The sequence below is a fragment of the Populus trichocarpa genome, chromosome 9, assembly GCF_000002775.5.
Source record: "Populus trichocarpa isolate Nisqually-1 chromosome 9, P.trichocarpa_v4.1, whole genome shotgun sequence".
NCBI classification, from domain to species: Eukaryota; Viridiplantae; Streptophyta; class Magnoliopsida; order Malpighiales; family Salicaceae; genus Populus; species Populus trichocarpa.
In genome coordinates this window covers 804,261-827,220 of record NC_037293.2, presented here as the reverse complement: position 1 = coordinate 827,220, position 22,960 = coordinate 804,261, and the positions used below count along the sequence as shown (strand labels likewise).

The window sequence follows — 22,960 nt, the reverse complement described above, 5'->3', positions numbered from 1 at the left end:
ACTTATGTCCATTGATATTCTCATAATATTATTAACCCGTTAAAAAATTTGTCAAGAACATTCTTAACATTATAAGATTAGAACAATATTAATCAATCAGACATTCAAGAAATATTATTCATAGTATGACATCTACAATACCTAAGTTTTTTATGTCAAACTTGTTTAGTTGATATTTTTTTATTAGACTTAATCATGTTATCATTACTGCTTAAAATAAGCATATCATCCACATAAATATATACAATGACATAACATTTATATGTGTTTTTAATATAAACACATTTACCAACTTTGTTGATTTTCAATTTATTTGACAATATAACTTTGATAATTTTTTTTCATATTATTGTTTAGGTGCTTGTTTTAAACCAAATAATGATTTGACTAGTTTACAAACTTTCTTTTCTTACTAATTGACAACAAACCCTTCAGGTTGTTCCATGTAAACCTCCTCATAAAGGTCATTATTTTAAGATAGTTTTTTTTTTTTTTTACATCTATTTGATGTATTTCAAGCCTCTTAATAGTTGCGATGACTATTAATATTTGTATAGAAGTTATTAAAACTTTATTGTTGTTCAAACTCTTAACAATAAATGTAACTTTATATCTATTAATAGTGTCATCAACTTTCATATTTCTTTTAAATATCCATTTATGGCCTAATAGTTTACTTTTGGGAGGAAGATCCACTGGTTCTTGTTATAAACCAATTTTGACCTATTGACTTTTAATTTAATTTTACATGGATTAAATTTTAAAATTAAAGACCAGGGATTTATTTTGATGAAAAGTATGATTTGTCAACTTGTGGAAAAACTAGGGACTATAACGTGTTTTGTCATTATCTCCTTATCATCAAGATAATGATAATTATCTTTTTTTTTTAATTTAATTTTTAATCAAATTCAAATTTCAAAAAATATATATTTATAATTTTATTTTCCCATTAGCGGAAGATGAGATTACTTATTGTGGAAGTGTTGAGGATGTTGGTCCGTCCACGATCGTCCCTGGCCCGTCCAGTAGCGTCATAGGTCCATCCACGAGCTGAGATGATATTAATTATTCTCAAATCTACATGGATATTACAGACCCGACCTCGAGTTGGATGAGATGAGAAGATTATTATATATAATTCCGTATTATTATATGTTATGATAGTTATGGATAAATGTATAGTTAATTTAATTTTAATAAAATGTTATGTTGTTTTAAATGTCAGTGTATATTTGTTATTTATAATTTAATATATTATATACTACTTATGTGAATTGTATTTTAATGGTGAAAAATTGATTATTTGTGGTCCTCAAGGGGCGTAGCGTGATGACAAAGGGCTTGAGATCTGCACAACAGGTCTCGAGTTCGAGTCAGAGCGTGCACCTCTTGTAAGAGCCTGGGACAGCCGGGGTTTTACTCGCTCACCTGGGCCCACAAAGTGCACTTTTCAGGGGATGAGGTTTCCTCGAATCCAAAAAAAAAAAAAAAAAATTGATTATTTGTGATGGTGTAAAATGAATTCCTATTTTTCTTTAGTAGGGAGATGATAACAAAATAGACTGTCCTTCCACCCTCTGCGTAAAAACATTATAGATAGAATCTATGAAACTTTCAACTATACTAAAATTATAATTATTTTTATTCCTGTATTATTTTATTAATTAATTTTTTTGAATGTGCTAACTTACACATAAAATTAAAGGAAAACCCCAAATAGAAGGGGCATTTTTTACTCCAGACGGAAACGACTGCAGTCCGTGCCGAGTTGAAAAAATAAAATAAAAATAGGAAACAGTAGACAGGTGGCGTCCATAATTCGTCACCACTTCTTTGTCGATTTGTCAATTAATAATCAAACTAGATTTAATTATCAGCTAGTCTTTGTAGTCTTATTTAACAAACAATTTGATCCTTGTAGTCTTAAAAGTAATCAATTGATCATTAGACTAAATTCAACAACAGAAATCAATTAAAAAATTGGTATAAATTCAACGTTTTTAGCATGAGAAATAAGCAAAGAGTCTAACTTTTCCATTAAATTAAGATCCTCTCTCATTTTCCATTGTGTTATGTTTTCTCATTTTAATTCAATATAAATTAATAAACTCAAATTAAATGAAAATGATTTAATACGTGTTTAAAATGAAAATAATTTAATTTATCATGTTTTTATTCATCTTATAAAAAACAGATCATCGATTTCAAAACTAACATGAACTGTTATGTTCTCTTAGAAACATGAGAGAGGATCCAAATCCCAAACAATAGAGGTTTAATAATCATTTGTTAAAATAAAGGGACTAGTTAAATTACGTCTTGTAAATTATAGGGCCAAGGTATAATTTACTCTTTAACTACCACTACCACCATCAACCCAACCCAACCCAAACACACAGATCTCTCTGTCTCCATCATTTCTTCCTTCCTTTCTTTTATCTACCAAACACACCCTACAATCCTCCAAATGACTCCAATTACGTCGGAGAATGGCGTTGACGGCGATGACGAGCGAGAAGAAGACGATGAGGAAGACGAAGAACAAGAAGAAGAAGAAGAAGAAGAACAAGAAGAGGAACCGAGACTCAAGTACCAAAGAATGGGAGGTAGCATACCTACCCTTTTATCCAGTGATGCGGCGTCGTGTATAGCTGTTGCCGAACGTATGATCGCTCTTGGAACTCTCGACGGCACCGTTCACATCCTCGATTTCCTCGGCAACCAGGTGACACCTCACTCTATCGCTTTCTCTCTGTATCTTTCGAGACAATTGCTTATTAATTTGTCAAATTTCTGCATTTAGGTTAAGGAATTTGCGGCACATACTGCGGTGGTTAATGATCTTAGCTTTGATGTGGAAGGAGAATATATAGGAAGTTGTTCAGATGATGGCACTGTTGTAATTAATAGTCTTTTCACCGACGAGAAGGTTTTGAGGTTTGAATATCATCGGCCGATGAGGGCAATCGCTTTAGACCCTGGATATTCTAGAAAAACATCTAAAAGATTTGTTGCTGGTGGGTTAGCTGGTCAATTGTGTTTTAATTCCAAAAAATGGCTAGGCTACCGCGACCAGGTATGGACTAGTATGAGTATCGTGTACCTGGTTGAGAGTCTGGTTTTTGTTATTGAATGCTGCTGTGAATTTATTTGTTGCAATTAGGTTTTGCACTCTGGTGAAGGTCCAATACATGCTGTGAAGTGGAGAACGAGTCTCATTGCGTGGGCTAACGATGCGGGTGTGAAAGTTTATGATGCCGCTAATGATCAAAGAATAACTTTTATTGAAAGACCGCGGGGGAGTCCGCGTCCTGAGCTTTTGCTCCCTCATTTGGTTTGGCAGGTTAGTTAAAATGTTGACCCTGTAAGTTGATTGAATACTTTCAACTGTTCTTTTCATTGTGTTTATTATATTTTTGAATCTAGTGGTTTCAAAATTAACAACAATGTTTTTGCTCTCTGGCTTTGTGGCATCCCATCACATCCAGGATGATACTCTCTTGGTTATTGGGTGGGGGACGTTTGTGAAAATAGCATCGATAAGAGCTAATGAGCAAAAGGGTGCCAATGGGACATATAGGCATGTTCCAATGTCTAGTATGAACCAGGTGGATATTGTGGCTTCTTTTCAAACCACCTATTATATTTCAGGAATTGCTCCGTTTGGTGATTCTTTGGTTGTTCTAGCTTACATTCCTGTTGAAGAAGATGGAGAGAAGGAATGTAGTAGCACCATTTCATCAAGACAGGTATCTTCTCTTTAATTCTATGTGGACTTTATTGAATTATGAACTCTGATCCATATCTTAGTTCATCTCTTGCAGATAAAAAATGAATCTTGATAGCAATTTATTATGAAATTAGGTCTTCACCTGTTTAGATCCATGACAACAGTAAAAAAACATTTATGGAGAAATACACACTGCTTATGTGTACGTGTATTCCTGAGGTCTTTATTCTAGTCTGGGGTCATTTTATCTTCAAGCTTTTACAGTTTTTTTAAGGTTCATGATTTTGCTACATCTTTTTAAACATCATAAATTCAAATTTTAGTATTTTACATCTTGAAAATGCTAGCAATCTGAACCATTTTTTATGTCATGGAGTTGTGCACTTCCATGGGCTTGAGGGTTCTGCTTTTTTTTGTCTTCTTCCTTTTCTTTTTTACAATTACTTGTTTCAGGACAAGGCATGGGTTTTATGTTTCTTGTAGATATTATATCTGTTTAGCAGTTTTTATTAATTGATCTTGTTCTCTTCAGAACCTAATCTTTGGTTTTCGGTGCTTGCTTCTATGTTTGCTGTATTTCATTTATGTTGTTAGCATGCTTATGAATGGATTGTTGACAATGACATGTTTCTTCCCAGTGTGATTTAGCTCCTTTCTGCAAATATTTTAGTTTTAAAACATGAAAACCTGTTTGCAAGTCACTTTTGTGGAAATAGGTAGAAACTGTATTTGCTCAATTATCTATTTTAATCAGGGCAATGCACAGAGACCAGAAGTACGTGTAGTTACATGGAATAATGATGAACTTGCAACAGATGCCCTACCTGTACATCGTTTTGAGCATTACAAGGCGAAGGACTATTCCCTTGCTCATGCTCCTTTCTCAGGTTAACATATTGGATTATTTGAAATTCATGGTCTTTTATACCAGAGGACTACATTTGAATAGCTTCAATACTTTTTCATGTGAAAGCAGGTAGCAGCTATGCTGGTGGTCAATGGGCTGCTGGCGATGAACCATTATACTATATCGTATCCCCAAAGGATGTGGTGATTGCAAAGCCTAGGTTATCATTGATTCTTTCTCATATTTTAGCTTTTGAAGAGAGTCATTTTATTTCCTTGCTTGTGCTATGAGCTTGTAGGTATTGATGGTTCCGATGGTGTTCTAAATTAATTTTAGAACACCTTTCAGTTCTAAATGATTCTTGCTGTCTTTTCAAGAATAGGCAGTTTGGATTTTATCCTGAATTATTCTCTTCTGTAATGTATCAACAGTGTTGTGAGTGCCTAGTTCGTTCTTTTAACTCATTTAACTCACCCATTCACCCTTCCAAATTGACACCTTATGATTCAAAGCATGAGCTTATCATGAGCATTATGTGTTAAGCATCTAAGCTTGGATTTATCAAAACAATCTGAAGTTCCACAACTTCCCCAATCCACCAGCCTGGGCATGTGTTTGTTTTTGTTTTCTCTTTTGGTTTTCAAGAGAACTTAATTTATTTTTCTATGTTAGGGATACTGAAGATCATATTGCATGGCTTCTAGAACATGGTTGGCATGAAAAAGCATTAGAAGCAGTTGAAGCAGGTCAGGGCAGGAGTCAACTCATTGATGAGGTATTTTGGTTTATTTATCTGTTAGACAACGTTAAAAGATTTAGAGGTTTGCCATGTCTCGTACAACAAATACAACGCATAACTTCTTTTATAATTAAATAAATGACAACATTTTGTTGATCTTGATTGTAGAGGAAGACCTTTTTGCTACAGTACAGAAACTAAATTTTTTCATTGTTGTCTCTCTTTAAGTACACCTTTATGAATTAGCAATTTCTGCATAAAATTTGGTGTTGCTTTTTAAAAATACAGATCTGTCTCCCCTCTCCTCTTCCTTATCAGCGCACAAATGATCAAATGAGTTTTGTTTCATTTTTCTTTATGGTTATAAATCTAGTTTTTTAATTTTCCTCTGCATGTGCTCGTAAGTTTCAATAGTCACACGTTGCGTGATAATGCTAAGCATTCAGTTTATTTGTGCTTGGTTTCCAGGAATTTAAAGATTGGAAGCACAATATTGATTGATGCATGCATAGTAAACAGTTCTTCTGGATAATGGTTTCTTCAATTTGTGTGGTATTTGAACTCTTAAGCATTGTGATGCCCTGTCTTACCCACTCATTTCTTTTCGTCAATATGTTCTTTCAGTTTTAGGTTATAAAGCTTTCATGCTGCAGTTGCATGTAATGATTATCTTTCATTTTAGAAAAAGAAGCATGCGGGGTAGATATCTTCTTGTTAATTTGTTTTTTGTCTTATGTGGTCCTTCTCTGAGATCCATGTTATTTTGAAGTGAGTAATGGCTTAAATTTTTATGCTATAAGCACAGGTGGGATCCAATTATCTTGATCATTTGATTGTGGAAAGGAAATATGGTGAAGCTGCATCTTTGTGTCCCAAATTGTTGCGAGGGTCTGCTTCTGCTTGGGAGAGGTAAGATTTAAGAAAAGCAACTAATTTGATATCTTCTCTGCATTCCTTGTTAATAACTGACTAGAGGCTTCCTTTTGCAGATGGGTTTTCCATTTTGCTCATTTGCGTCAGCTTCCTGTGTTGGTCCCATACATGCCAACAGAAAACCCAAGACTTCGTGATACTGCCTATGAGGTTAGCGGAATGAAAATAACTTCATGCAGTTCCTTTCATAACTTCTCTATTGCATTGGCTCATGATCTAGGTATTTTTGATGCACAGGTTGCTCTTGTAGCTCTGGCAACAAATCCGTCTTTTCATAAAGATCTCCTGGCAACTGTCAAATCTTGGCCACCTGTGATTTATTCTGCATTGCCTGTTATATCTGCCATAGATTCTCAGCTAAATACTTCTTCAATGACTGATGCACTCAAGGAGGTTGGTCAGAGAACTGGTGTGTGCTGTTGATTTCTGAAATTTGATGTTGCATGTCACTAATCACAACTCCTTTTGATATCAGGCACTAGCAGAGTTATATGTAATCGATGGGCAATATGAGAAAGCCTTTTCACTTTATGCTGATGTAAGTATGTTCCTGTGAATATGCACACAAACAAAGCAGTGGTTTTGTCTGCTTAAAATGATTCAGGAAACAAGGTGTTGCATTAATTTTATTTGACATATTTTTCTTATTTGTTTTCTTTGTTGGCTTTCACCTTTCAGCTTATGAAGCCGGATATATTTGATTTCATTGAAAAACACGACTTAAATGATGCCATCCGCGAAAAGGTATGACTGCATGATAAGGTGAAGCAGCTATTGTATGTTTTGTTTTTGTGGTTTTCCTACTCTGTTGTCATTGTTATGTAAGATCAGATTTGTATCTCCATTTGAAATGTTGGGTTTGAGCCTAAATTTTTGTCTCCAAAAACAACCTTTTAGATATTTACTATATGCCTGTAGTCCTGCTGACATTTTGACTGTCACGAATATGTATTGCAAGTTAATTGACCTCAAAGGAGCCTTATTATTGATATTTTGAATCTGAAATTTTTATGCTTTCTGCATATTATTGCAAAAATTGATGGTTTTTCTTTTTGCTTTCTAGCTTTTTTAATTATTCAACCTGTTCTTATTTCATCATGTGATTGACTCACTCTTAATTCTTTTGCTTGTGCTTGTTCAATTACAGGTTGTCCAACTGATGATGCTTGATTGCAAGCGTGCAGTTCCTCTATTGATCCAGAACAAGGACTTAATTTCTCCTCCTGATGTTGTCTCCAAACTGTTGAATGCCAGCAATAAGTGTGATTCAAAATATTTCTTACATTTATATCTTCATGCATTATTTGAAGCAAATCCACATGTTGGAAAGGATTTTCATGATATGCAGGTATGGAGAAGGCTGGCTATTTATTTTTGACACTATTTCTTTTTCTATCTATAATGTGTTAAACTCAATGAATAGTTCCTTCTGTGAAGGTTTCGGTTTCTTTTACAGTTTTACTAGTAGTAGTAGGAAAGGACATGATAATCTTGAATGCTGTGACCTTAGTGTCAAAATTGAAGTGACATGAACAAAGACATTCACTCATTCTTATTACAGTGATTTATACATTGTGACATGCCATGAAAATGTGTTGTGGATGTCATTGATGCAAGTAAGCTGTACATGGCACCTTGTCACAATATCATTTTTGTCTTAGCTGTTCTATCTGCCAATTTGAATTTAAGTGCCATCATGATCAAGTCACTCTTGTCAAAAATGAGCTACATTTTCCGCAACTCTGCATCTTGTTGTGAAGCTTCAGTTTAGTAAAGGTCATGTTTTTATTCTTTCTTAAGCTACAAGATCCATTTTTAATTGCTGAGAGGAGCCATGACAGGGGTTTCTCCCAAACGATTCATCCCATTCCAATTGCTGACAAAAATGTTAATGTCTCAGCATTTGGTCTTATTTTTAGCTGCTCGATATGTAATGATTGACATGTCTGTGCAGTCTGCAATATGTAATGATTGATGTGACCTTTTTATTTTTATCGAGACAGGTAGAACTTTATGCAGATTATGATCTGAAAATGCTACTTCCTTTTCTCCGGAGCAGCCAACATTACACCCTCGAGAAGGTTTGAATAGACAATAAACTGTCAATTATGATGTTTTATGTCAATGGATGTCAATTCTTCCTGTAGTTATTTACTAATGAATTGATCAGTTGAACTCTTCACATCTCAGGCATATGACATTTGTGTCAAAAGAGATCTGTTAAGAGAGCAAGTCTTCATACTTGGAAGAATGGGAAACTCAAAAAAGGCCCTAACTGTCATCATAAACAAATTAGGGGACATTGAAGAGGTATTTATTGTATTTGGCTTGAAACCATCAGATGTTCTATTTCTTTTTTGTTTTTTGTTGCGAGTATTGGCAGCAATAAGAAAAAACATTATTGTGGCTGCAGGCTGTAGAATTTGTAACTATGCAGCATGATGATGATCTTTGGGAAGAATTAATTAGGCAATGTCTTCACAAACCTGAAATGGTACGTTTAGGACTTGTTCTACTGATTGCTGTTGTTCTTCACACATTCTGTCATGCAAAATATCTATATGTTTGTTGAGTTTCCTTCTCTTTTCTGCAACTTGGCAGGTAGGGGTATTGTTGGAGCACACCGTTGGCAATCTTGATCCTCTATACATTGTAAATATGGTCCCCAATGGCTTGGAAATACCTCAGTTAGTGCACCTGATAACTTGTTTTGTTCAATTTCTCATTCAATCCTCCCCTTCTCTTAAATGAAAGTTTTGCAATCTAGCTGTTTTGAAAAACAAGGACAACATCTAACTTGCATTGTAATCCAAGGTATTTTAAAGTAAATTACCCATGGCTTAGAATCAATGAGGCTAGCTTGCAAATAACCTTATTGAGAAGATACAAGAAGGGCCATAATTGAAGTCTAAATTGTTGTCTGAAGTCGGTCACCAAAAACAGATTGACAGAAGGCATTATACATGACTAAACCTGCAAACACATGATCTCCATGTCTCCTACGGAACACTGATTCCTGATGACCCCGCCTAATAAAATCCAATATGAAATAGCCTGCCCCAAGTTAGCGAGTCTTCTAAGTAGGATTTAAGGAACCATAGTCCTAATTAAATGAGAATACTTTCTATTCTCCCTTTTGGATGCAAAATTCATTATGATTGATCAGTGTTACATATAAAATAGCCTAGATACTTTTTAAAGCTGCAATAGTTTTTATTTAGCATTAAGAACCGAGTTCTGAGCCAACTACACAAAGGAAGCTGTATATTTGCTCATGTTTGATGATAGACTGATTTCCTATTAGCTTCCTTGTAGTCTGTTTTGGTATGGAAATGCTAATTAGATTATGCTTCAAGATGACACTGTTCATCATGTGTAATTCTTAACTATATACAATGTTGCTTTCAGGCTTAGGGATCGTCTTGTCAAAATTATCACTGATTACAGAACTGAAACGTCTCTGAGACATGGGTGCAATGATATTCTCAAGGTATCATGCTTCATGTACCTTTCCTTTTCATCTGAATAGAACAATTTTTTCTACTTGCTAACATTCTGATTCTGTTTTGAGACATACAGACTGATTGTGTAAATCTCTTGATCAAATATTACAAAGAAGCAAGACGGGCTCTTTGCTTAAGCAATGAAGAAGAAGCTCGAGTGAAAAGGGATGGCAGAGGGGATTCTCAAGCAATTTGGAGAACAGTAGGTGCAAGAGCCATGGAGGTTAAGTCAAAAACTAGGGGAGACACAAGATGTTGCATGTGCTTTGATCCCTTCTCTATACTAGATGTATCGGTTGTCGTATTCTTTTGCTGTCATGCTTATCACATGTCTTGTCTTATGGATTCCATGCATACTGTAAGTGGAAAAAAAGGGAGTGGAGCCACTTCCAGGATGTCAGAATATGACTATGATAACAATGATGAGGATGACTACGATGAGGAAAACAACGATTCTGGTGTGATTCGGTTGAGATGCATCTTATGTACTACTGCTGCAGGTTGAGATAGTAATGGGTCACCTATAGTTTTTTTCTGTTCCTTTTCTCTTTCCTTTTTTGCTCCGGGTGGGTGGTGGGGGTGAGGTGGTGTTGTGGTAGTGGTTGTGAGTCTTAGCTTTATTTTTCGTGGCGGTCATTTCTTATTTTATTTTTTTCCTGTTCATATATATCACATGTTGTGCTATTCATCAATTGTTCAATTTTGGCTGAGCTAGGTTTTTGTCAATTGATTTATCATATGGATTGTAGTTATTTTCGGGAAAAGTTTAAATTATTATTTTTTTGGCTGTTTTGTGGAGATTTCAATGTATGCACATTTGCTGCTTTTGTTTTTCAATTGTATTATTAAATTTGTATAAAAGATTGAAATTGGATGAATCCGTGACTCTTTTTATATGGCTCCATTGCGTGATCTTTCACACTTGAGATTTAAAAAGAGAGGAACCCAATCTTGAGTGGTTCTTTGTTCATCTTGGTGTGTAAAAATCTCATTTAACAGGTAATTAGGGCACATAAACCTCGCCTGCTTTTGAAAGATCATTAAAACACCAGTGTCACAACAAGATTGCGAATTCTTGATTGGAAAGGTCTGGGAATAAGCTGCTCGGTAATGTTGTAATAATAAGATTGCGAATTCTTGATTGGAAAGGTCTGGGAATAAGCTGCGCGGTAATAATGGAGTAAACAAAATCACAAAATCTGAAGACAAGAAACTACAGAATATCACCACCAGTAAACCTGATACCTAATGATTTCAACTGGTGAAAATGGCAAAATCGTTGTCATTTCTTCTGTTGTTTGTGTCAATTCTTCTTAGTACTGCTGTTCATCATGACGTTAATTCTTAACTATATACAATATCATTGCTTTCAGGCTTAGGGATTGTCTTGTCAAAATTATCACTGATTACAGAACTGAAACGTCTCTAAAACATGGGTGCAATGATATTCTCAAGATATCATGCTTCATGTACCTTCCTTTTCATCTGAATAGAACAATTTTGTAGGTGATGCTCCCAACCAAGTAAACCTGATACCATATATTAATGGAAAGACACGGATCTTTCCCTCTCATATCAAAATTCATTATATAGATTCAATTATGGTCAAAACAGTAGCTAAAATAAAAAAATGACAGGTTTGAATTTTTTTATTCTAATCTTTTTGTAATGTTTGGATATTTTCCAACAAGCCCTTCTTGAATATGAATAAAATTAATCAAGACTTGTTGTTTATTTTTTACTATTCTTTTGAAGTCCACCTTAATTTATGTATCTCGAAAAAGTTCATTAATTATCTCCTTGAATCTCTTTCCTCTCAGTCTTATAACTGCAACAATAAAACTTCTAATGGATTTCTTGATATTGAAGCTAGGATGACATTGCATTGCCTCTTGGATCGCAGAGTACAATGCTAAACTTGCCTCTAAGATTGAAAACAACGTTGGCTAACTCATACTAAGTTCTGGTTTTTTTTTCAAGGGACTGCTAATATATGTATGATCCAACAAATTGGAACTATAATGATACAAATAACAGAATCAAAATTCATTGTAAATTCAACTTTCGTGAATACTACTAAACTGGGTCGTTAAATAAACTCTATTGGCGCAGAAGAGAAGCTTAAAACCAGATGTTTTATTCTGTAACCAAAACCGTATATTCCCTAATAAGATTGTATTTTCAACTTCAGGTTTCTGATGATTTATGTTGGTGTATTAAAGTTAATGAATGTAATTCCAGTTTAGTAAAATAAAAAAAGTTCAGTGACGACTATGCTAAATGGTGCCCACATGTCTGAAGTCTGTGGATAGAAGATTCGTATCATGGCAAACTACTTTCCACTACTTGGGTATCGATAGTCCTAAGCTGGTTCCACAAGGCCGAAGTCATAGATACCCTTGCATGTATTTTTTTATTAACATAAGTGTTTGAGTTAGTTTGCATGTACCTCGACTAATCTTATGGATCCTGAAATTAATGACCATGTAAATCTTCTGACTCTGAGAGAATTCAAACTCGTGACCATTAGAGAGCAAATTCAAAATCTGACTCCGAGAGAATTCAAACTCGTGACTATTTAAGAGCAAATTCAAAGTCTGACCAGTTGAGCTCTGTCATGTGGTTGATTCCCTTGCATTTTGGATTAGTGGATGCTAACCCTGCTAGTACTAAGTACTAACCAGTGAAAATATTTACTATCACAACTCTTGGAATTGGTCAAAATCTAATTTTTGAATTTCGTGAGAAAACTGTATCGGATACAGGACACAAACTTCAGCAATAAGACAACAACACTTCATTCGGAGTAGACAGACCACTTTCCTTAGTTTAAACAATGTTAACGGCGGACTTCGATGCAAATTTGGTTCCCTTTCTCTTTTGTTCTTCCCTTCTAGCTTTACTTGCAGTCATTCAGTTCAACAGTAAACTGGCAAGATCAATCCATTTTAATCTCTTGTGCCTCAGGTCTACCTAAGAAGATGACATGATACTTTTACGTAACCTGTAAGAATTAGTCATTTGTTCTGTAACTTCTACCCCCAATTAAAATCATGGAAAATTTTGTCCTATGATGAATCTAAAGTTAAAGATAGAAGTCTAACTTATTTTTATAATATATTATTCTTGTTACGATGTGCTATGTATGTGATTGTCGAGTCCACATGAACCTGTAATAGTACAGCCATTTTCCAATCACTGTTGCTGCGGAATATTTATTTTGTGCCAAATGTCAAGTAATGAATGAATTCTTTTCAGGTTACATAGTTGTTCTCCGGCAAACTACAAAGTTGCCACATAAGAGGCAACTTTGGAAATCCCGAACATAGTTTAGCTGAACTGAGCTAAGGAGGGAAAACCGAATGTTGAAGCTATATAACCTGATAGCAGTGACTAAATATTTGTAGCTCAAAATGGAAGGGCCATCATGTCAGCTGTTGCTGGGGTTTCTGATGCTCACAACAATATGTGCATCGGCAGCACATCTTAGGACCACAATGAGGTTTGGTGGGATGAGATGGTACGAGGAGAGCAGTATGGCCTCCGTTAATGCGATCTCACCAGAATTTGAAGTCCATAACTACACGCAGTCATTGGATCATTTCAACTTTAAACCAGAAAGTTATGCTACTTTTCAGCAGAGATACATATTGAATTACAAGTACTGGGGTGGGGCAAATACCAGCTCACCCATCTTTGTTTATCTAGGCGCAGAGATAGATGTAACACAAAATCTTGATTTGTCAATTGTTGATCTTGCTGCTCGTTTTAAAGGTTTGCTGTTGTATATAGAGGTAATTAGTAAGCTTCATGAACTAGGTTGCTCAAATAATTATTATTATAGAAATTTATTTATATATATACACGCATTACTCTCATTACAGAATTGCAATAAGAAATGGTAATATTTCCTATTACAGCATCGCTATTATGGAGTCTCAATGCCTTTTGGATCAGAAGATGAAGCATTCCAAAATTCCAGTACCTTTGGATACTTGAGTTCTGAACAAGCATTGGCGGATTACGCGCAGGTGATAGTAGATGTTAAGAAGGATCTGTCGGCAGAAAACTGTCCTGCTATTGCAGTAGGAGGATCATATGGTGGAAGTAAGTAAGACGCTTAGACTTCAGATATCTGTTATCAATAAATTACTGTCCTGAAGGCTGATCTTTTGCTAAATATATTATACAGTGCTTGCATCGTGGTTTCGTCTAAAATATCCTCATATCGTCATCGGTTCTTTGGCATCATCCGCTCCAATACTCTACTTCGATGATATCACACCACAAAATGGATATCATGTTATTGTTTCAAAAGATTTCAGAGTACGAAATTAATCCAGTAATATTGAAAAAATTAGATCTATCAATATTTCTAATGATGCTTATATGACCACTGGCTATAGGATACCAGTGAGAGTTGTTACAACACGATACAGCAGTCCTGGGCTGAGATTGATCGAGTTGCTTCTGAAACAAACGGGCTTCTAAATCTGAGCAATATCTTCACCACCTGTAGGTAAAGAATAAGATACATCTTATGCACCTCTAAACTCAGCCGCCCCAACGCTTCCTGGAATTTTATTCTGATATGGACCTTGTTTTGTTCCATTCTATGTTCAAGTCCTTTGAACTCTTCAAAAGATCTCAAGGTCTATACAGAGATCGCATACATGTGGGCGGCTCAGCTAGACAACCCTCCATCATATCCAGTCAATAAAATATGCAGTGCCATAGATGGAGCACCATCTGGAACTGATATTCTTGGTAGAGTTGCTGCTGGGGTCAATGCTAGTGTTTTTGGGAATTCATGCCATAGTGCATCTGGTTCAGGATTGAGCAGAAAGAGTGCATCGGCATGGGAATGGCAGGTGCTTGTAAATCCTTCATGCTTTCAATCCAGTGTTTCTTGCGCAATTTTGTTTTCATTCACTCCACAAAGTTCTTCTGCATCTTTCAGACATGTACGGAGATGGTATTCCCAATGGGATATGGTGAAAATGAGACAATGTTCCAATCAGATCCTTTCGATATAAACAACTACACCAAAGAATGTGTTGATGTATTCGGTATCAAGCCAAGGCCTCATTGGATCACAACTGAATTCGGTGGACACGTAAGCTTTTCCTTCCGAAATTCAGAACATAAACCTATCTTTTATCTCAGCAACAAATTAATATGTCACTGTTCCAAAAATCTTTTCAGGACATAAAAACTGTACTAGGAAATTTTGCAAGCAACATCATTTTCTCAAATGGACTCCGAGACCCATGGAGTGCTGGAGGGTGAGGAATCAAACTTTGATCCCTTTTTACTTAGCCATATTGCGAATTTACTTTTTTCTAATTCATTCATTCGTTCCTTTTTATATATACTCACCTGCAGAGTTTTGGAGGACATATCAGATAGTGTTGTTGCTTTATATACAGAACAAGGTACGTTGTATTAGTAAATTGTTTGGGTATGGAAAAAGTAAAATTAATTGATTCAGAAGAATGAAGATATTGTTTCTTAGATGTTTATTTATCCTATATAAAGAGATACAACTATTTTCTCTAAACCTTTAAAAGAAAAGATTAAAAATAATGACAAAGAAAAGAATTTTTTTTCTTTGTATAATAACAGGTATGTATAAACTTAAAATATTATAATGAAATTATATAATTATTAATAAAATTATATGACTCTTATATTTTTAATTAAATTGAATAACTACTATTTAGTTTTATCCCAACAATCACAAATATCAAAATTAATTATAAAAAAAAAATCTTAAAATTAATTATAAAATTAAAAGAAATAAACTCAAAAAATAATTAATTTCACTGACAAATTAAATTTTAAATGTTAAATGTCACCTTTTGATATTATAAATATTTATTTAATAACTTTAGAAAACCACTAAAAAAACACATTTACAATAATTTCCACTTAATTTATTATATAATAGAAACTATACATCTTTTTTTTTTTTCTTTTTCATTCACTTACAAACTACTCCATACTTCTTTTGTTCTGCGGAAAGTGTCTGAATTTCATTGTTTTATTTTGGCGATTAGGATCCCATTGTTTGGATCTTTATCCTCCTACTTCGAGCGATCCTGACTGGCTGCTAGCATTACGGGACAAAGAGAACAAAATTATTGCATATTGGCTTGCCGAGTACTATACCAAGCTTAATTAGCAATAAATAGGATCTGCAATAAAAGTGTTAAGGAGTCTGTTTTTCCTTAGTTTTAGGTTTGCTTTTACTGTAATTTTAGGTTTGTATTATGTGGTTGTTAATATGATGATTATTAAAGGTTTACATAATTATTAATTTCAGAACCTGTAAAATTAATCGAGATACATATAATTTAGCCTAGATATCTACATTAATAATAATAAAAAAAAAGTGGCCACAAAACAATTTTTATTTTACCTTTTCTTTTTTTTTAATTTTCTTAAGCAAGAATGTATCATCAGTTCCGTTCTTCTTTTTGATAAAACTAGAACAATGGCATTAAAAGGCCAAGCTGCTGCTGAGAGACAAAGAGCTCAGCCTGTCCTGTAACATGTACGGATATTAAATAGCAATATCTTACAAAACCAAAACATTACAGAATAAAAAGGAAAAAGAAAGAGTATGGAATATGCTTTCTAACAATGATATGAGCACCACTCCAAAAGAATCTTTAAAGCATCAGCAGTATTATCTAAATTAAAATATATAATTATATATTTAAAGAATCTTTAATTATATAATTAAAATATATAATTATTATATAATATAACTTGTTTTGTATTCAAATATATTTTCTAGCTATATTATCTAAATTAAAATATTACACGCACCAGTATATCAAATTAATAAAACTTTATATTATATATTAATATATCCTGATATATTATTTTGTGTATGAATATATTAGTAATTTATTATTTTCTAGTAATATTATATTTTAAAGTATTTTATAAATATATTATTATTATTGTTTATAGATATAAGAATAATAAAATATTATACTACTTTAATTTTTGAGTCCTTTTTTGAAAAGTGTTTTCCTCTCTTTTAACTCAGAAAACACTTTTTATTATCTAAAACTTATGCTTTTCTTTAATGGAAAAATGAATTATCTTGAACAGTTTTTACAATGTAGCTAATGCCTTGTTTATTTTTAGGAAAACAAATTCCTGAAACCATTTTTCTTATTTTTTCATGTTTGATAACCATACGGAAAGTTAGTAAAAAAAAAGTTAATTCCAATTAAAAAAAAAATAACTTTCATCACAGGAAAGTGTTTTCCTTTTGATAACAAAAGGAAAACACTTTCCTTTCTTTACATAAAACACATCTTCTCAAATCCCTGTCTCTCTGTCTCTTTCCGAAAACAATTGAAGCAGGAACAATTGAAGTATATCTCTGGAACAATTGAAGCATATTCCTCTTATTTTAGGTATTTTTTCCCCCTCAAATATCTCTCTATTATTTCCTTTATGTTTTTATCTTCTTCGTTTAGATTTGTAAGAATTATGGTATAAATCCTTTGATCTTGTTTAATTTGTTGTGTCTGGTCCGAACAAAACTCTATGTTTTTCTGTGTTTTTTTCCATGCTGTTCAAACAAACCATGATAAATCTGTTACCTGTCATATTTTTTCCATGACATAGTTTTCTTCTTCATCTTACCTCGTCACATTCAGCTAGTTCACAGAAACTAAACAAACCAAATTCATCAAACAAGCCATAAAAAACATATTTTTTTCCATGACATAGTTTTCTTCTTCATCTTACTCACATTCAGCTAGTTCACCTTTGTAACCAAACAAATCAAAAAAACTCACAGATAACAAAATCTCTAAACTTCCCCATCAAAAAGCAGTCCCTACCCTGTTTCCCCGTCCCCGGATCCAGCCACCTATCCACTCCCCTCTTAAAAAAAGACTCTTGTTTCCATAACATAATTAAAGGACTTTTCAGCAAACAAACGAAGTCTAAATATAAAAAAGTCATAAAATTACTCTTCAGAGCTTTCATTTTGAGAATAGTACTTGCCTGATTGAACATGAGACACCCCATAAGAAACCCAAACAAGAAAAAGCTCGACACAATACCTTCAAAGTGTTGTAGCAGAATAAGATGAGATGACTAGCAATATACACTCCCTTCCTAGTTCTTTTATGTAATGCTGTAGAGGAGTTTAGTTCTTAGTAGGATTAGTTCGAGTATAAGGTGGGTGGTAAGGTAGTGTTATGTCTAATAATTCTCGGGGTATTAATGCGTTTTGGAGGAGATATCAGACTGCTTCCGTAGCACTTTGAGTTTGGGTACAAGACTTGAAAATTAGGGGAGGATGGCACGACAGGGACACTTAAATACCCATAAATCCAGAGTTACTGGTCGAAATCAATTTGTTTATTCTTATTTCAATGTAAAATTTCTCTCTTGTCCAAATGAATGTTATGTATCTATAATAGTCCAGCAATTTGTTGTTTTTTTTTTTTTTGATGTTCTGGAAACTTTCCAAGAACTTTTGTGAGCCAATGCCAGTCAGTGAATGACTTGCTTTGAGGTTTATATAGTTGTCTTCACCAATACATGCTGCACAAGAAGTACATTTTATGGCTTAGTAAAGCCCGGACATAGTACAACAAGATTATAGTGCTTAAGGCAAGAAACCTACCGCTGAAGATCACTTGCTATTTATTAACCTGATAGAAACGGTGATCTAAGGGCTTATAGCTCAAAATAGAGTGGTCTTGTTTCAACCTTTTCTGGGCTTATGATTTTTACAACAATATAAGCTTCTGCAACACATCCTAGCTAGGACCGCATATGGATTTGATGGGATGCGAGAGTATTCAGGCAGTAGAGCGTCCTTGTTAATATCTTGCCCAGATTTGCAGTGTATATTAATTGTTATCAAATAGTTTGCATATGAGGTGTATAAACAAAGAGAATTTTATTTTATATTGGAAAGGTAAAATGTTTTGTTGTTTATTATAATGTAAGGAACATCAAATCAATACATTTAAATATTAGAAAGAAGATTTGGAGGGAAATTCATATCCACTTAATAATAGAACATAGAAATGTACTTATATTTCCCTTATCCATTTCATTTATCATAGCGTCACTTGACACTTGGGTATTTGATATTATATAAAATAATTAAATTTTTTTATTTTCAGAATTAATTATTAATTATGCATGGTACCTTCTGCCAAGCTATTTAGTTAATTTATTTGAAAAGTTATTGTTTTGAATTCTATAGACACATATGAAGAGGTGTGCCTTTAAATCATAGTTATTAAACCCGGCCCGGGGGTTGACCCGGTTAAGGGGCCGGGTCCTGGGTTTCATGGGTCAACCCGGGTCAACCCGGAAAAATTAAAAAAAAATTAAAGTTTTAATATTTCATATGAAAAAATCCATGTAAATATAGATTATTCATATTATGAAGTTTAAAAAAATATTTTAAAAAGTTTTTTATCCTACATTAAAAAGATATTATGTAAAGCTTTTAAGTTAAAGTATTTAAACTAAAAAAGTTTTTTATCTCACATTGAAAAAACATAACTTTTTTCTTGGAAACATAGAGTATATATATTAATGGGTTTCAAATCCTACATTGAAAAAACATAACTTTTTTCATGGGAACATAGAGTATATATATGAAAGGGTTTCAAATCTCACATTGAAAAGATAATATATTATCCTTTTAAGTTGAAGTATTTAAACCAAAAGATTTTTTATTCCATATTGAAAAAACATGATTTTTTTCTTGGGAATATAGAGTATATATACTAATGGGTTTCAAATCCCACATTGAAAAAACATGGTTTTTTTCATGGGAACATAGAGTATATATATGAAAGGGCTTCAAATCCTACATTGAAAAGATATCATGTTATCCTTTTAAGTTGAAGTATTTAAACCAAAAGGTTTTTTATCCCACATTGAAAAAACATGGTTTTTTTCATGGGAACATAGTGTATATATATGAAAGGGTTTCAAATCCCACATTGAAAAGATACTATGTTATCCTTTTAAGTTAAAGTATTTAAACCAAAAGGTTTTTTATCCCATATTGAAAAAACATGGTTTTTTTTCATGGGAACATAGTGTATATATATGAAAGGGCTTCAAATCCCACATTGAAAAGATACTATGTTATCCTTTTAAGTTAAATATTTAAACCAAAATGTTTTTATCCCACATTGAAAAAAACATGGTTTTTTTCATGGGAACATAGAGTATATATACTAATGAGTTTCAAATCCCACATTTGAAAAAAAAAAAAAAAACCAGGTCTTGTCCGGGTTCGCCCGGGTCACCCGGGTTCCGGGTCGACCCGCCGGGTCGCCCGGGTTTGGCCGAGTTGTTGCCACAGTCGGTCTTTTATTAAACCCAGACCGGTCCAGCCACCGGGTCGACCCGCCGGGCCAGGCCGGGTTTAATAACAGTGCTTTAAATTCCACAAACATATTGGTTTGAAAAGATGTTATTTTTCTTATAAATATCGGTTTCATATTGGCAGAAATTAATTAGAAAACAATCTTATTCTCTACCTATTTTTTCCTTACAAATTCTCTATTTACGTTTATCAAAACAAAAACAAAAATTCTTAAGAAACTTATAGAAATTGTTGTTTATAAATTCGTTGTATGTTGAAGGTATATTACTTTAACCCTATAACAAATATAGTGAGGGCAGTTAATACTTTAAAAATAATAATCTGCATGCCTCAAAGTCTGTTTTCTATACCCATTAACATAACAATAATTACACTCGGTGATGGATCATTTAAAAAATAAACTTGAAAGTTATGCTACTTTCTAGTAGAGAAACAACATAATAAAGATAGTAAAAGGAGCATGAATTTGGGGGAATCAGGGATGAAATTGAAGAAATTAGAAGTTTGAAGGTCAATCAGGGATGGAATTGAAAATATCTGAGACAAATGACAAAATTAACAAAGGCACTGAACTCATAGAGTTATTTTAAGATTTGGCAGGGGTGAAGTTGAATTGATTCTTAGAATCAAAATTCAATTGAAAACTTGATTGAATAAATCGGAAGATTGATGACTGAAATTAAAATAGAAGATTTTAAACTTAAATTAATCCTAAACGCCAAAACAACACCGTTTTATTTAAATAAAAGGTGCATTTTGGTGTTGTTTTGACTAAAATGATGTGTTTTGAATCAAATTTGATAAAAAAAAGTAATAAAAAAAAAGTGTCAAACGACATGTCGTATGACATTGTTCATCATCTTCAACCTTTTATACTTAAAAAGTTATCCGGGCGACTGCTTTTCAAAGACATTTAATGCACCATCTCTCCATCTAAATATCTTTTTTTATTATATAATTTTTTTTAATCTCTTTGATCTCTTGTTCCATCAAAAATAAAATATTTAAATTTACCAATTGCTAATCATATGTCGAAGGGTAATCTAGGAAAAAAATTAAATCTTTATGGAATGGAAAGGTATATAAATGAACTTGTTGGCCAGCAAAAAATTTAATAGAACTTACTCAATCCTTTTCTATCTCGAAAAATTAAATTTGTTGATGATTTCTGTTTCTTACTGCAATGAAGTTTGCGTATAGAAAGCACTACCGAAATAGTTGAATCAATGTTAGAAACGATCCAGGTTCAGATTCAATTATCAAAAATTCTTTTCTTTTAATAAATTATAATATAGTTTGGTATAATATATTTGGTAACGTGAAATATGAAAATTGGGTCCTTAGCTCAGTGGTAGAGCATTTGACTGCAGATCAAGAGGTCACCGGTTCGAACCCGGTAGGGCCCTTGTGATTTTGTTTCCCCTGGAAACCAATTTAGTCCTTTTGTTTGTGCTAATATGTCAAAGCCGTCCCTGTTTCAAATTTATCCCCAGGTGGACTAGATTGCAAATAAATTTTGAAGAGCTTATCCTATATTGTTTACAATCCTATCGACAAGTGTAGGGGCTTCATGGAAGTGTTTTTTAAGGGATTGGTTTATCAATTTAACATAAATAGAGGGGCTAAATTGGTGAGCTTTCTTGTTTAATGCTGTAAGACAGTGTACTGCAGATGCACGTGCTTTTTGGCAATATGGAATCTGGTGGCTTGCCTCTCTTTTCCCCCCCTTACAAACTTAATGAAACTAGTAACATTTGAACCTTTATTACAAATAAGTACACTTTTATTCTTAGAATTTTAATCTCTAGAAATAATGCTAATTATTGGACAGTGACATGTTTGAACAATAAATAAATAAATAAATAAATAAAAAAGTCTGCACGTGTTCCTCAACCAAAAAGAAAAGCAGGTATTAATTGTGTGGAATATCATTTGTAGCTGTTCCCTAAAGCTGGAAAAGAGACGCTGTGTTTTCAATTCATGTTTGTCTTTGGAATGGAATAATGATATGTGTTACACGCGGCTTTTATTTTGGACCACGCGTGAGTGTGAATGTCTTCTAGCTTTTCCCGCAATTGAAAGCTATCAAAGGATGCGGACACTAACGCTATTTATCTTCATATCCCTCCTTAATTTTCATATTAGCATTAAAATAATTTAAAAATATAAAAAATATATTAATATTAATTTAAAATAAAAAAATTTTAAATTTTTTTAAATTTTTTTAAAACACAAAAACAAACAGGTCTTTTATATATATTGCAGGAATATTCCTCCCCTCTAACCCTTCTTGGCAAACTAAAATATTAAACCCTTCTTTTCTGTAACTGCACGAAGAAAGACAGGTGTTGTTTTTGAATATTAAATTCTTTGTCTTCAGATTAAAATGTTTCGTTGCTTGACGCAAATGATTTGATTGTAAAATCCCAACAACTTAATTTTTAAAGGATACATCTTTTTAAAAATCAACTAACTAAAAAAATAAAGATACTAAAATATCTCTACAAATACCTGGACCGAAGCTCTAGAATGCCTTGAGGAAAAATCAGAGTAAAATTTCCTAGTGTGAAAGCAAATTAATTGTTGGGGACTGCTAGATACCTTTTTCTTTTTGAAAAATATGCCTTTGGTTGTTCTAGGAACTGGAGTGAAAAGATTTCTGGTCACAAAGTTGAACCCCGACAGGCTTTTGTTTTGTGGGGTGCGGTCAGCGGTGCCGTGCTCTTGGTGGCGCAATATACTTTGCAAGCTTCATGATTCCGATTCCATCGTGTGAGGGACACCACTCTTGACTGTATCCTGCATCTAT

At 33.4% G+C, this 22,960-nt stretch overlaps 2 protein-coding genes and 1 non-coding gene across 3 annotated transcripts; all 3 read left to right on the top strand.

Moving 5' to 3' along the window:
- Nucleotides 1-2,378: 2,378 nt before the first annotated feature.
- LOC7496468 (vacuolar protein sorting-associated protein 41 homolog) lies at nucleotides 2,379-10,633 on the top strand. Its single transcript, XM_002313517.4, has 19 exons — nucleotides 2,379-2,728; nucleotides 2,807-3,079; nucleotides 3,167-3,346; nucleotides 3,492-3,752; nucleotides 4,488-4,620; nucleotides 4,710-4,800; nucleotides 5,253-5,355; nucleotides 6,125-6,228; nucleotides 6,309-6,402; nucleotides 6,490-6,645; nucleotides 6,728-6,790; nucleotides 6,931-6,996; nucleotides 7,400-7,600; nucleotides 8,256-8,333; nucleotides 8,443-8,562; nucleotides 8,666-8,746; nucleotides 8,854-8,939; nucleotides 9,661-9,742; nucleotides 9,832-10,633. Exons 1-19 carry the CDS (start codon nucleotides 2,471-2,473, stop codon nucleotides 10,258-10,260), a joined length of 2,859 nt encoding a protein of 952 aa, XP_002313553.4. The 5' UTR covers nucleotides 2,379-2,470; the 3' UTR covers nucleotides 10,261-10,633.
- A 2,535-nt stretch (nucleotides 10,634-13,168) lies between these two features.
- On the top strand, nucleotides 13,169-15,939 carry LOC7463334 (uncharacterized). The gene is made up of 9 exons (XM_052455785.1): nucleotides 13,169-13,549; nucleotides 13,676-13,862; nucleotides 13,948-14,081; nucleotides 14,162-14,274; nucleotides 14,380-14,626; nucleotides 14,716-14,871; nucleotides 14,961-15,040; nucleotides 15,141-15,190; nucleotides 15,815-15,939. Exons 1-9 carry the CDS (start codon nucleotides 13,169-13,171, stop codon nucleotides 15,937-15,939), a joined length of 1,473 nt encoding a protein of 490 aa, XP_052311745.1.
- A 5,546-nt stretch (nucleotides 15,940-21,485) lies between these two features.
- On the top strand, nucleotides 21,486-21,557 carry TRNAC-GCA (transfer RNA cysteine (anticodon GCA)). The gene has a single exon. It is a non-coding gene; the product is annotated as a tRNA-Cys (tRNA).
- The last annotated feature ends 1,403 nt before the right edge of the window (nucleotides 21,558-22,960 follow it).

Coding starts and splice junctions, on each gene's coding strand:
- LOC7496468 (XM_002313517.4), top strand. CDS start 2,471: ATGACTCCAATTACGTCGGAGAATGGCGTTGACGGCGATGACGAGCGA. Junction 7,601..8,255: donor AGGATTTTCATGATATGCAG/GTATGGAGAAGG, acceptor TTATCGAGACAG/GTAGAACTTTATGCAGATTA. Junction 9,743..9,831: donor GGTGCAATGATATTCTCAAG/GTATCATGCTTC, acceptor TGAGACATACAG/ACTGATTGTGTAAATCTCTT.
- LOC7463334 (XM_052455785.1), top strand. CDS start 13,169: ATGGAAGGGCCATCATGTCAGCTGTTGCTGGGGTTTCTGATGCTCACA. Junction 14,872..14,960: donor CAACTGAATTCGGTGGACAC/GTAAGCTTTTCC, acceptor AAATCTTTTCAG/GACATAAAAACTGTACTAGG. Junction 15,041..15,140: donor GACCCATGGAGTGCTGGAGG/GTGAGGAATCAA, acceptor ACTCACCTGCAG/AGTTTTGGAGGACATATCAG.